This window comes from Pomacea canaliculata, linkage group LG7, assembly GCF_003073045.1.
Source record: "Pomacea canaliculata isolate SZHN2017 linkage group LG7, ASM307304v1, whole genome shotgun sequence".
Taxonomy (NCBI): Eukaryota; Metazoa; Mollusca; class Gastropoda; order Architaenioglossa; family Ampullariidae; genus Pomacea; species Pomacea canaliculata.
Window position 1 is genome coordinate 8,245,417 of NC_037596.1, and position 14,387 is coordinate 8,259,803.

The 14,387-nt window shown below is 45.6% G+C and overlaps 1 protein-coding gene across 31 annotated transcripts in view; it reads left to right on the top strand.

Moving 5' to 3' along the window:
* The window catches only part of LOC112568586, a 244,811-nt gene that overhangs the window by 222,631 nt on the left and 7,793 nt on the right, over nt 1–14,387 (top strand). For all 31 annotated transcript variants that reach the window (XM_025245935.1, XM_025245959.1, XM_025245957.1 and 28 more), the window contains 4 exons: nt 6,918–6,977; nt 12,377–12,433; nt 12,684–12,782; nt 13,611–13,844. In XM_025245935.1, coding sequence (XP_025101720.1) covers nt 6,918–6,977; nt 12,377–12,433; nt 12,684–12,782; nt 13,611–13,844 — 450 coding nt within the window. The remainder of the gene's footprint in view (nt 1–6,917; nt 6,978–12,376; nt 12,434–12,683; nt 12,783–13,610; nt 13,845–14,387) is intronic.

Sequence of the window (14,387 nt, forward strand, 5' to 3'; positions counted from 1 at the left end):
CGTGGCGGGTTCAAAGGTCAGCAATCAGCCACATGGGTCTCGGTGAAAAGTTTAGCCTGAGTTCTCCGTGCGGGTGCTGGACCCCGAAGGTGGTGCTGAAAGTTTTGAGGTGAAGGATGGGGGAGGGAGTTGACCTTGGGTGCTTGCCTCCTAGCCCTGAAACTTTGCGAGATTTGTGTTTAACAAGGATCGTGAAACGAAAATTCTGTCATGGTTGGGGCGATAGGATCTGGAACTGTACACCAGCTGGTGTCTTTCTCAGTCATCAGCTTGGCATTTAACTTGCTTATGGCTGGCTGCACGCGTGCATCCACACACTTAACTGCACACATGCTAGACATGAACACGTATACACAAAATATAGACAGGGTGGGGTGGGGATAAAATGTAGTGAAGATGCAGTGATGCTGTTGGCAGCGAGAGAATGAAAGTGCAAAGCTTTGGCTTCCACTTGTTGGCAGACATGATTGTCTGGGAATGGAATGCGATGCATACCACATTAAACAGACGGTAATTACGCCCCTTTCTCTCTCTCTCCCTCTGTTTATTTGGCCGACCGTCTACAAAAAGCGGTTATTGGTTTGGCTTTGGCAGTTTCAGCAGTGTAGCCATCCAGCCAGATGTGACACAGACTGTGAGACAGCCCCAGCAAAATGGTTGCAACGTTGTGCAGTGTCGAGTTTCGAAACAGGCGGTGCCGGGAGGGCTGGTGGTGGTGGTGGTGGTGTGTGGGGAGGGGTGAGGTAGTCAGAAGGCAAGAGTCAGGGAAGTCGTTCTGCCGAGATGTGTGGTGGAGGAGAGCCGGAGCCAGCGGGACCCACGATCAACTGCGCTATCGAGGTTCCCGCGTACCACCTCCTGCAGGGGAGTGGGGGGCTGGGAGGATGTGTCGGCGGGACGGAGGGCTTTGTCAGGTTTGCACGCGCTTGGGAGTGCACGTGCACAGTCCGTAACCCATGGCAACGTTTGTGTGACGAGCCCTTGGGGCGAGCGTGGTGGCGCGGGTGGAGTGAGTTTGATCGGTCGATGTCCTGAATTGATTCTGTTGTAGAGACGCACACACACACACGTGTACGCACACGCCGTGCTCAGATATGGCGGCTGCTCTCGCCTCCACCTGTCGGCTGAATCATTCATATCGTACCCCTCTGTTGATGCTGTTAATACTTTTATTATGATTGCATTCCACGTTTGCATAGTCTTTGCAATCAAGGACCATAACCCCAGTCTGTGCTGTAAATATTTTATTCTCGACTAAGTCATGAGGTAGGGGGAGGGTCTCTAACCCTCTGTCTTCATTTTTCCTGTTTACTACATCTTCCTATCCCGTCTGCGTTATTTGTTATCAGAGGGCTAGCGCTGCTTTTATCACAACCTTCATTTTTTCTTTGTACACTCGTTTAGTTCTGCGCCGGTAGCACGAACCTATCGTAGCTTAAGTTAAGTCTTACTTAACTCTGTGGATTACAGAGTGAACGCTCGCGCTCTCGCTTAATGCTACCTCGTTGTGCTGGGCCCACGCTACACGCCGTGACGGGTGATGAAGCGCGGGGCACTTGCAGATGACTACGCCAAGCCGAAACTACAGCTCTGTGACTCACGGGCTATAAATAGACCAAACGGCATCTGCTAGCGGTACCGGTCTTTTTTCATTCCTGCTGCGCTAAAGTCTGGAAACGGTTCACGTGTCCCGGAGCGTTGGGGGAGGCACGCCAGGAGGGTGGGAGGGCTCTGGGGTTCAAGCATAAGGCACAGATCGCGAGCGGCTGGAGGAGGTTTGGGATCCGGGCAGGTGGCAGTTAACTTCCTGTGTTCTTTGGTTGTCATGGCCTGTTGGTTCAAACGGTCGCATCCTCGCGCCTATGTTCATTCCCTCCATGCTTCCGGAAGTACAGAACTGTAAAATAATAGCCCTTTTGTTTGACCTTTTGACCCTTTGGGGCGGCTTGGAGGCTCTACAACGGAAGTGTAGGAACATACAGCATAATATGGTGTATGTATAGATTGATGCATAATATTATATTGTAAAGGTACATGAGATAATAACATAAAGCAGAGGTGTTGGGAAGGTATCTGTCGCTACCATTTTAGTTCACATCATTTTACATCTAAGTTCACTTCTTTAATGTCATGACGAGTGACTGACTCAGGCTGACAAACATAAATGTGTGTCACTGTTATGGGAAATGGCTCTTAGTACACAAGTATAATCAACAAAGGCGCCTGCAGGAGTAAGCGATGCATAATAATCAGCGATTACTTTAATAGTGTATTTACAGTTCCCGGATGTAGCACCGTCGAAAGGTTATGGTTGGACTCTGACCTATCCTCTGGTTTGAGGAGTCTGGCAACCTAGACAACTACCGACAGGTCACAGCAGGGGTGGGTTGTCAAGAGGGGCAGGCGTTCTAGAAACAAGCCGTCCCAGCAAACTGGAGGTCAAACAGCCGGGTAGTTGTGCCCCGAGTCAGCTGAATGGTGTCAGAAGACTTCCTGAATATTTGGAGGCTAAATAATAATAATAAAATCCTCCCGCTGTCTCATCCTTCCATGACTAAAATTATTTGGACAGTAAGAGCTGTAACATTTATTAATGGATGTTTACCTCGCCATTTATCCGCAAACCTCTCTCCATTTCTGTATGTGTATGTGTGTGAGTGCTTCATTACTTTGTTTATATTCTGTTTGTCGGTGGTTGGGATGCTACATGCTGCTTGTTGTCACGCCGTGTGCGCGTGCGTCTGTTCATTGCCCGTTGTCGGCGCCTTTGTTTGTCCATCACAACCCCACCCAACCTCACCAGCAGCTGCGCCAGTCCGCCGGCCATCGCCGTGATACACGGCGCCATCATCAACATCAGGCGAGCTCGTTCTTTCTCCGCCGGCTCTGCACGTGCTGCTGAAGCAAGAAGTAGAACGCACGCGCACAGAAGCACACCATCTGCCCCGTGCCTGTCTGCGTCTGTCATTAAGAGTAACTGCGACCCACGGGGGGAGGTGGGAGGCGGAAAGTAGCGGCCCGGGTCTTACTTCAGTTGGAGCCTGCACTTCCGCCTCAAAATTGAGTTTGGTTTTGCCCTGGGTGCTTTGTCTGCAAAATGGGACGCCACCCTGACAGTCCCACCCTCCCCACTCCATCACCCCCGTCACTACTACCACCCTGCCCCCTCTCGTACACATCTTCTCTGTCTCTCACTTCTTTCTCGCTCATTCCCTCCGTGCGCGTGCACTTGAAGCTTCTTTAATCCATTTTACACACACGTGCACTTTTGACACCCTGTAACCTCCACACAGACTTGAAACAGAAAAATGTCAACATTAAACTTCTGAATAAGCCTTTACCACCCGGGGTGGAGGACTCATCTGTCTACTCGTCTGGGCTTAATGACTGTTTGGATTTATTTCTCTCTGTGTGATCATTTTTCAGGCTGACCGTCGTCATATCAGAGTCAACAACGTATCGCGACTCCTTTATCATCCTCCACCATTATGTTCTCAGGTCATACTGTTCACAATGTTGAGAAATAGTTGTCACAGTCGCTGGAAAGGTGCCAAGGAAGGAAAAAATAGTGAGAAATAAAGATCAAGAATGTCGTCCACATTCTAACGTCTTAGCTCCCAGACTAGTCGAGGTTGTGAGACTCGGTGGGTGCTCTGTTGTTGTTGTTGTCGTCGTCGCCACCTACCCTCATTTTTTTTTCTTTGTCTATGCATGCGTAACTGTGCAAATACGGTATTTCTCTCTTTCTCTCTCTCTCTCACATATTACCTCCCACATTGGCAATGACCTCCACCTGTGGAACGTTCTCGCAGGTCTCGTTGACGGGACACCGTGTGAAAGCTCGGTTGTAATGTTAGCTTCCAGTTTCTTTCACATTTTTGGCAGGTTATGACGACCTTGCAACAACCTGGTCTGTCACAGCGCCGTTAGGCACAGACTTGTTAGCTTGCTGATACTTCACATGTGTGTGGTGTGTTTGTGTTGTTTATGTTTATGTGTGTGTGTTCTCTCGTGAGCGGCTGAGGATGTACACTTGCTCTCGGTCACGCGCCTTCTCCTCTACCCTTCTACAATTTCTTTGTATGATGATAGCAGTGTATTATATAAACCACTTATACATGCAGCATGTGGATTAAGCTGGCTCAGTGTGGATGATGCAGGTGAGTTGAGGTATCGGCTAAATAATTCATGATCCATGAAGCAGCTGCCGAGGTCGGGGGAACAGCTGACGGTCGGCTTATCAACGGCGTGTGATCTCGCCATTGCGATAACATCCCTCGAGGATAAACAGCAACAGCCGGCTGCCTCCTCCTCCTCCTCCTCCACTCTCTCACTCTCGCTCTTTTCAACTTTACATGCATGCACTCACATTTCTTGTTGATAATTAAAATATTGACATTAATTTGGAAACTTGTCGGAATTATACTCTGCTTTAAATCCGACTTTGAATTTTTCGCTTGTTCGCTGTTTTTCATCCACCAGTATGACAACATAATGCCCTCGCATTGTATACTGTATTATCACTAAGGTTCATCAATGTCCGCTTTGTTTGTTGGTATTATGTTGCCATGGACGCTCGTCACTTGAGATGGTTTCTGCTTGAAAGCACTGACATGTGGTGGCTCGTACTCCCCGACATATGATCGGGAGGAATTTTGTGTTCTCTGTTCCAAGACTCTTTATTGTTTCGGGGGTATTGAGATATAAAAGAATACAAACACAAACACACACTCGTACACATTCATATCACACTCTCACTCACCCCACTCCACATAGATACATATTCGCTGTAACAGTTTGTAACAGCTAATACACTAAAAACTAATTTTCTGCCTTACTCACTTCTTTATTTTTTTCTAGAGCTTTAAAGCATATCGCTTGTCTCTGCATATGTAATCGAAGTATATAAACACAGGTTGTCAGGATGTGTCTTTGCATTCAATTGTATCATTCATTTCGCTGTAGTTTCGTGAGGTTGTGTGCATGATGCATCAATAAGCACACATTATGGGACATCACCACTTGTTTTTCTCCTCGCACACCTGCCTCACCACAAGTGCAGCACATTATCAAGACACTTTAATAACAACCGCCAGCTTGACCAGGTAATCAGGTTTCCCTCATGAACCTCCACCCCCACACTCGCGTTACTGTCAGCTGCTGCTGTTGAACTCTAACCCTTGGTACTAATTATGACCTAACGATGTCACTAGTCTACTGTCTTATTCATTGTTAATAAGCTGAGGTTACTTGTATATTTGAAGCTGTCAGAGCACTTTATGGCCTGACCGCAGTTTTCATGTTCTGGAAATTAATTAGCATTGATTTTGTGTGCTTTGATCACTTGTTCGTTGATTTGTTTTTGAGATAAAGAAATCATGGTTGTATAATGTGTTTGTATTATGTACGTGTATGTGCGAGCGTGTGCAGAAAAAAAAGAGAGAATTTAATTATTTCGCGCCCGAAAACATATTTTCTTACTGTTGTTCGGAACCCCTACTATCACTAAATGGACAGCCGACAAAGACTTGCAAAGGTCTGAGGCTACCGAGAAATAGCGGCTATCTCGAGTCTCGTCTCGCGAAGTCTCGGATTCCGGGCCAAGTCCGAGATTTCATCATATTCGAGACTTTGTTATTGCCGTCGTTGTGAGTCGGACCCCACGCCTCTTTGTTCTCTCGCATGTACTCTGCGGTCTTCTAAAGACTTTGTTCGTTGAATCCCTCGATCTTTATCGGTTGAATTTTGTCGACATTGCTCGTGTTTAGCAGGTCGGATTCAGTGCTTTTCAAAGATGTAATAATGAACTAGGATGCTAATCTGTTAGTATCTGCGTGGAAATCGCGCGCGTTTTCGAACAATTTTTTTTTTATAACCGAGCGACTTATACGTCGCGGCTAGGAAAGAACCGAGTACGTCTACGTCTTAAAACACGTTTACAGATTTGCAGTTTTGCCAAAAAAGAACTTTCTCCGTCCACACACCGAGTCACAGCTGCTGACTTGACAAACAGGAATCGTTCAAGGATAAACGTTCTGTTGCAAACTCAACATCGAGAGTCGTTGAAAGTCCATTGGACTTCCGTGACGTAATCCATTGGACTTCCGTGACGTAATAGTGTCACGTGGTACTTCCCTACGTTCCCGTTGCACTTTTCATCCTTCTTTTTTTTTCTTTTGTACACTCTTTTCCTTTCCCACACATCTTCCTCCTTCCATGGGGTGTGTGTGTGTTCGACTGCTTGCGCAGGTGTGTTAAGTCTCACTTGTAGAAATTAGACATCAGTTGATTATCTCGTAGTTTCACGGCTCCCACGCGATGTAGCTGACCCTTCATGCAATGTGAGTTAAGAAAAACACTAGAAGTGCTTGGGAAGATCACTAGCAATGTGAATGTCTTGGCACAATGCACAGAGTAGAAAGACCTGGACTCGAACACACACACACACACGTTCCCTCACGCACACATAATGAGTGAACATAGATGGACATAGGTAGCCTGTATGTCCACACGCATGCGCGGTATTAGTGAATGTGTGGAGGTGAGTGGGGGACTTTTGAAAGGGTGAGCGGTAGACTGAAGAATTGAGAGGGCGAGAAAATACAGTGTAAATGATAGAAGCAGATATCACCATTTTTAATTTAATTTTAAATTGTAGAACAGAGAACTTTTTTTATCAGATTGTGAATATGTTATTTGTTCTCCGTTGTTGTGAACATATTCATCATTGTGTTATTGTCTTGTGTGTTTTACCAATGTTTATGTCGTCAATGTGTGTGAGTGTGTGTGTTCATTCATCTTTTGTTAACAGTCTCTGACAAAGCTTGTTATTTCGTGTAGTTAAATAAGTGAAAATAACTTTGCTCTCCTTGTGACAAATCTCACGGTGTTTCTCAGCCGAGTCGTTTCCTTTGCAGAAACCACCACCACCACCGCCGCCACAACCACCACATCGACGACGACAAGTTCAGTGTCTGGTGAGTTTGTTACCTGTCTGTGTGTCGTGTTTGAGCATATGTGCTTCGTTTTTTTGTATTACAGTGACTGAGTTGTATGCACGGTCAGCCCCTTGTGGACTTTTTTGTTAATCTTTCTTTTTGTCATTCATTTATTTTCTCTTCCTAAAATCATCTGTCAGGTGTCTGTCCCCTTAATAATGATTTTTTTCCTCCCTCTCTGTTATTGGGCTTTTCTGTAAGTTTACTACTTTCTTTTCTTTCTTTTATTTATTTATTTATTTTTTTTTTTTTGTATTTATCGCCTTTTATTTGTAGGTTTTGTTTCTATTCTAGATTTCTAGCTTGTTTTCTATTCTCTGCCGTTTGTTGTTCCTTTGATGTGTATGTAAACAAATCTTATAACAAAATGCAGAGCGTTGTGACTGCATAAAAATGAGGAGGAGAAAGAATTCACAGGATTGACTGACAGGCGAGCTTTTTAATACGAATAAAACTCGGGTTTGCGACGCCAGTGACGTGTTATCACGTGCTATCTCGTTCCTTCTCGCGAATCTCTGGCGCCGGCGGCCACATTGCGAATGAGGTAGGACAGATGGTCGGTTGCTAGTACCGCTTGGGTCCAGCTGATTTTCTTTTTCTTTCTCTCTTACCCCTCAACTTCTATTCTAATCATCAGCAGAGTCGAGGTCACTCGAGGGATGTAGGAGTTGGGGGATGTGAGTTAAGGATGGGTTGGTGAATAACATGTGACCTACTTGCTTTTCAAAACGGTTTCCTGTCTGCACAGAGGTGCAGTCTGCGTGTTTGTTAATCGTTGTTTTTATTTAGGGTCGACGTTTTGCGCAGTCTCTTCCAGTCTGCAATCTCACTTCTGCCTGTCCTGACCTGCGCAGGCTGCACAGTTGTGACGCACACATTGCGTCAGCACGAGCACGTGCTCCCCTACCACCACCCCATCCCACGAGATAAGACGAGACACGACGAGATATCGCGAACCCCCTTTCCAAACTAACGGTTCCACGCTGCTGACCTCTGCACGTGCCGAAAAGTGGAGGCGGCTAAAGTGCACGTGGCATCACCCTGGCGTGATGTACCTACCCCACCCTCACTCTCCTCCCGGTCTTTCTTTATTCTCATCTCCTTCGCACGGTTGGAGTTAAAGAGAAGCCCCATCCGCCTAGTCACCCGCCCCTCCCTGTCTACCCTCAGCTCCACGCCGACAGATGATTGCTAAAGCGGATGGGCGATGATAACACACATGCATCGGGCGGACGTTTTACAACCGTTGTACACGGTCTCTTCTTCCGCCATTTGGCGGAACTGCCAGCAAGAGACTGGCGGAGCTGTGGGTCTGTAGGTGCAGCGAGATGGATCGATTCCACGTCAAGTTTATCTGCCGTGTTGGCGGATGTTGAAGTCAAAATAAAAAAAAAATCCTCCAATGATGGCAGATCCCTCCTACCCACCTTCATCGGTCTCTCGCCCTCTAAAATACAGTTGAAAAGTCAGTCTCTCTCACACATTGTGTGTGTAAAAGAGAGAGAGAGATGTTTGTCCTATGTACGTGTGACATACTGTATGTCAGTTTACAAATATGTGTTTGCTGACATGCGATTGTGTGTTCCACGTCATCAGTCATCTGCCAAACTGGTTTTCCTGCTATTTTTAACCAACATCACAGACTGCCACTACCACTACCAACGCAACACACACACACACCCCGCCCCGCCTCTACCACCACCTAGATCACCTTCTAACTGTAACAACCTCTCCATGACGTAGCTAGCCTGCAGTACCCGTATGTCGGAGAACGGTGGAGCTCGCAGTACCCCTGCGCCAGCGCGGCCACGCCAACTACACGAACAAAGAAGTGTGTCGGCCGGTGAACCTGCCAGCTGTCGAACAAAAGTCGTTGATGCTTAGACCCACCAAAAAGTACGAGCTAGCGCACACAAAGTGCGGGGGATCGGGGTAGGGGAGGGGAGGGCGCCACAAAAGATTTTCCGAGCAAACGTCGGTAACCGTGTGTTTGGAGGTGCGTTTAACAAAGTCTCCCTCCTTCCATCTCTAAACCCCTTCCTCCCCCCCACCAACCATTACACACACAATAATCGCGTGTGCGCGTGCGTGCGTGCGATGCAGCGGTGTAGGAGCCGGCTAAGTCCCGTCTGTGGCCTGGAACTGAACGGCGATCGATGAGCTGTATTGGCCTTCACACCACCATCTGTGTGGCAGTCGACAACCACAGCCTGGCTTGTGCTGGAACCGCCGCCTGCGGTACCCCTGAGCCATCGGGGCTCCCTTGCCTACTTGCTGCCGTTGATCCTCGAGCGAGTGAGTGAGTGGAGTGAGTGAGCCGAGAGAGAGAGATGCTGTGTGTTGTTTCCTTGCTGCCAGCAGCCCGAGCAAGTTGTTAGTGTCCTGTTGAGGTATTGAGGTCTAACGTACCCCGTGGGGGGCCTCAGTGTGCTCGTGCTGAGGGCTGTTGTTATTATTGACGTCCTTTGCAACCCTACTTTACCTCCCATAACCCTCCAGTCTTGTAGTTTTTGTTTCCTGGTGTCAGTTACGGTCAATAACCAGTGCATCACAGTTTGTTTGTAGTGTAGAGAGAGAGGAGGCTGTAGAACTAAAATGCTGTAGGTTCGGATCTCGTTTCGGGACATCTATTCGTAGGGCTGACCGTCGGGATAATCTGTATACACTACTTTCCTTCCTTCTTCATTATACCTCCCTCGTAGTTTGCAGCTATCTCTGTGTAGAAACACCTCTTTGCCAACCAATCAGGAAAGTGGAAAATAATGATTGTTATCACTGACGTCAGGTCGTTGTCCTTGTTATCATGTTTGCTTCACGACGATTATGTAGCGCAACGGGTAAAATCGCCATGACTACAGCATCCTGGGGCCAGTTGCACAACATAGTTCTAATTTTAAACATTTTGGGATTTCAATCCAGTAAAATCATCAGTTATATAGAAACAGAGCACAACACAGTTTCCAAACTTTTTGTTTTTAGCTAAAATTGCTTTAAAGAAGATAAAACTTTCGGTCTTGTCTGAACATATTTTGTATGCACTTGTGCAGCTGATCTAAATGGCACAAAAACAATTTTTGAAGAAGATTTCTAAATTTTCTTTCTTTAAACAGTTTTTTAAACAACTAAGCCCTGGGTTAAAAATGGAAGGTAACATATCCCTGTAAAATGCTACGGGAACTTTTTCGGTGCTCTCTTCATCGTTTCCTTTCCTTACCCCAAATCTCTAAAACGTCTGGTACCCATTCACCATTCAGCAACTAGGAAAATAGACACGGGTTTCGAACCGGCAAATTTGCGTGCCTCCAATCTCGAACCACTCGACTATCCCTTTCCTCTAAGACGTACGTGATCACGTAGTAAGTTAACGATTGTACAAATACACACCGTCATCTTTTCTACAAGTGTTCCAGACACCAATGCCGCCTGGTGTTGACTATCAGCCCCCCACACTCACCCAGCCTCCCAGCCCCATGTGTTACAACTGTTTGTCTCCCGGGGTAGTCTGGGAATGTCACAAATCTGAAAGCGGCATCAGACTCAACTCTACGGCACGGCTCTGGCGAGGTCGAGGCTGACACTTGGGACAAGGGGTGGATGGTCGGGTTGGGGTTAAGGTCATGGTTAAAATTGGAGATAAATTGCAGTAAAAGCTTCCTGTGTATCGCGTTGCCAACTGCTCAACACAGCCTCCACTGTGAACCACTCCTTACTGCCGACCCTCCTGGTCCCTCAGGTCTCTGATGGGAAGTGGGGACTGACATTTACAGAAGTGTTCCGTTGTTCCAATCGGTCCTGGTCTCTGACCTGTGCCAGATCATGTGACTTGTAATAGGAGACTCATCTCAGTAATCGTCTGCACCGATGTTTGTTGTCTGTTGTCGTTGGTGAAGTACTAAATTCTAAGTAAACATTACGATTGAGATACCTGATAGTTCACAGGGTAACGAAAACAGATTCTTGTTATTATGTTATTGACGGTTACGTAATACTAATTGACATTTCGAAATTGCAAACTCCACTTTATTTCAAGTGTCAGTTAGCGCCACTGTTTACTTTAAAACAGAAAGTTAATGTAGAATTGAAACATACAAGAAATATAGGATCAGATGGAAATGATGCAATAGAGCTACATGCAGCGGTGTCTTCATCGTTCGCATCTATGTTTGGAAAATGTGGAATTGTTGAGTATACAAGTGCATCACTCAATGTTAGTAAGCTTAGGTACAAGACAGGTTAAGACAGGAAGTGTCACTGTCAGTACAAACCGTTTTTTACCCTCATTGCCTGTAAGCACAACAGGGGGCAGTTATCGGGGAGCAGGTCAGGTCGCCATTGAGCAGACACTCACTCCTGTATTGCAAAGTACTTAGGTTGGTCTTCAAATGGCGGGAGAGGCTATGTTCTGTGAATGTATGGATTTTGGGTGGGGGTGCAAGTAGAATGCCAGAATGAATCTGCTCACATCATGTAAAGGTCTCGTAAAAAGGGATAAACGATTACATAGTAATTTTGAGGCGCACGAAAGGTTAAGCACCTCCCATTGTCAGGTTGCCGGGAGGTCAAGTACCAGGGCTTTGACAAGCACGTTCGAGAGCGTAGAGAGAGCAGTGAATACCTGTGAAATGTATAGAGCATGTTTTCATTGCCGTTATCTATTCAGATATACAAACACAAACCTCCAAGTACACGGGCTGATATTTCAAGGTGTTGGTACAATCTTTTATCTTTTCTACAGGCATGGAATCCGTACACTTATGATAAACACTAAAAACACAAAGCTAGAGCAGAAAAAAATCTTTACGGAGACAAAACCTGTGTAGAATTTCCACTTTTTGCGGGTAAGGAATAAGGTGAATCATTATCACCTGCCAGCTTTATTCTATAGTCATTCATCGTACACCAAAACCGTCTATTCATTCTTCTTCTTCGCTCCTTTCGTCTTCCTGGTTATAAGGCTAAGCTGGTTGTCTTCCTCCTCATGCGACGATAAAACAATAAAATTCCTTAGGAAAATTTGAGTAGGAGGAGGTTTCTTTCCACTTGGTGATTTGCGAGTGTTGAATTAGAGAAACGTGAAGTACGTGATGCGTGTCGAAAGTTTGTTTGTTTTTTTTATAAATTGAATCGCCATTTATTTTTTTTTTTTTTTTCGGAGAGTTCAGTTTTACCTACTATCCTTTGTGTGTTTGGTATTTTCTTCACGCAGTCCAACAACAGCTTTATTGTCTACGTTGTGTGTATCTTTTGTACCTTCTGTATTTCCCTGTACTCGCACAATGTATATGGAGGAAGGGTGTTAGTGTGTGTGTGTCAGAGGAAGAAGGGAGTGAGAGATATAAAGGGGAGAGACATAAAGAATAACTTTCTGTACATTTCAGCCTCCAAAAATGATGGGCGATCACCGATAGCATCCAGCGTTCACAGCGAGTTGCCAGGTGAGTACACAAGGACATAGTAGCATATAGTAGCATATAGTAGTAGCATATAGTAGCTCCCACCATCAGCCATAATTTGCTGTCTGTCTTATTCTGTCTTACTCTCACTGTCGGTGTGTCTAATTTTGTTTTACTGCCACCTGCCAAGAACGTACTGGAGAGGCCGCTGACCCCTATAACAACAATGTTTGTCATGTCACAGCTATCTACAGCTCTATGTCCTCATAACAACAATGCTTGTTTATTACAGGTTTCTACCTGCCACCCTATGTCCTCATTATTGGACTGGTGCTCATCGTGCTGCTGGCATTACTCAGTCTCATCCTCATCATCCTCCAGTGTCGAAGATGTAAGTGTTATGTGCAAAGTTTTCATTTTTGTGTAATTCAGGTCAAAATGTATTGCCTACCTTTTGTTTACTTTTCTGTGTTATGGAGTGTCGTGAATGTCACCTTAAAATATATTTATTACTTTTCCTTGCAGTAGCCTGTTCTGATCTGTCTTTATTCATTCTGTTTGATAACATTAACGACTACATAGCTTGTTTAAAGCTGTTACAGAAGCTCGTGTTTATCCATTAAACAGCTCGTAGAAATCCCTGGAAAAATCTAGTCCACAGCTTGTGTAAATCCAGGGCTCAGTTAAAATAATTATATGCACAAGTTGGTGTAAATTCAGTTCACGCCATTTTTAAGTCCAGTGCACAGCTGGTATAAGTTCATTGAACGGTTTTTATCAATCCAGTGTACGGTTCATGTAAGTTAACAGTTTGTGTAAATATAATTCATGGCTAAAGCAAAGCCGGTCCACGGTTTGACAATCCAGTGTCCACCTGGTATAAATGCAGTCAATGGCTGATATAGTCCATTGCTCGTATAAATCTAGTACACACCCTGATATTTCATTATCTACCACCTCTCCGTGTTATTCTGCTCTTTACTTCCTCCACCTCGTCTCTTTTAGCGTCGTCAGCCATTTTCTACCTGTCTGATTAGATTATTAAGATCAGCTTATTCTGCATCGCATGAACTGTAGCCTTTTGAGTTTTGAGAAATGAAGTGTAATCTGCCTTTATCCGTTGTATTTTGACAAAAATCGAACAGCGGGGTTGGGGATGGTGATCTGCTCCTCCATTCTTGGTTGCTGACCCATTCCTCATACTTTCACTTGTTTGCAGCGGGACGCAGAAGACGCCGAAATCGAGCCGCCAACAGGGAGTCACTGCTGTCCACCAAGAGCGAGATGGCCAGCTGCAGTGGCCCCAAGGATCTTGACCTCGGGGTCACCACCTACCGCGCCACGCGCTCCTTCCCGTCGTTTTCTGCGGCGCCGCAGCCACAGACCGTCGCCGGCGTCCAGCCGGGCCCTGCGGCAGCAGCCTTCGCCATGCGGTACCAGAAGGGGCCGCCAGGTGAGTGGCTAACAACTTTAGTACCTGTGTCTTAGTCTAGCAATCATTTGCTGTCTGAACCTGGTGCAGGGAGATCGCAGATTGACGTCCATCACTAATCCATGTCTGAAACGATAATTCGTTTTGATTTGTTATTAGCTGAGTGATCAGAATTCTTCAGAAGTAATTAATTTTCTAAATCTGAGTAAAGTTCTGGTCCGTTTGCGACTAACATGCAATTTCAGGGTAGCGATTATCAGCCAAGCTTTTGTGAAGTTTAAAAAACCCAAACTGAGCAGCATCTGAGCAAGAAGGTGATCTGTCTCAGGCTAAATTAATTGTCTACAGCCCGCAGTGACATCAGATGTCAGAGTTTTATATTAATCCGTGTGTGGTTTTGTTATAAAAAAAAGAGAAAAGATTAACATTTTTTTGTAACAAACGAATTTTTTTCTGGCATTATCGAACTGAAATTCATGTTTTGACTTTTTAATTTATAACTTACTTTAGTTAGTAAGGGGCTTCGCTCGTTTCGATTATGATCGTGAAGTAGGTTCAAGGTGG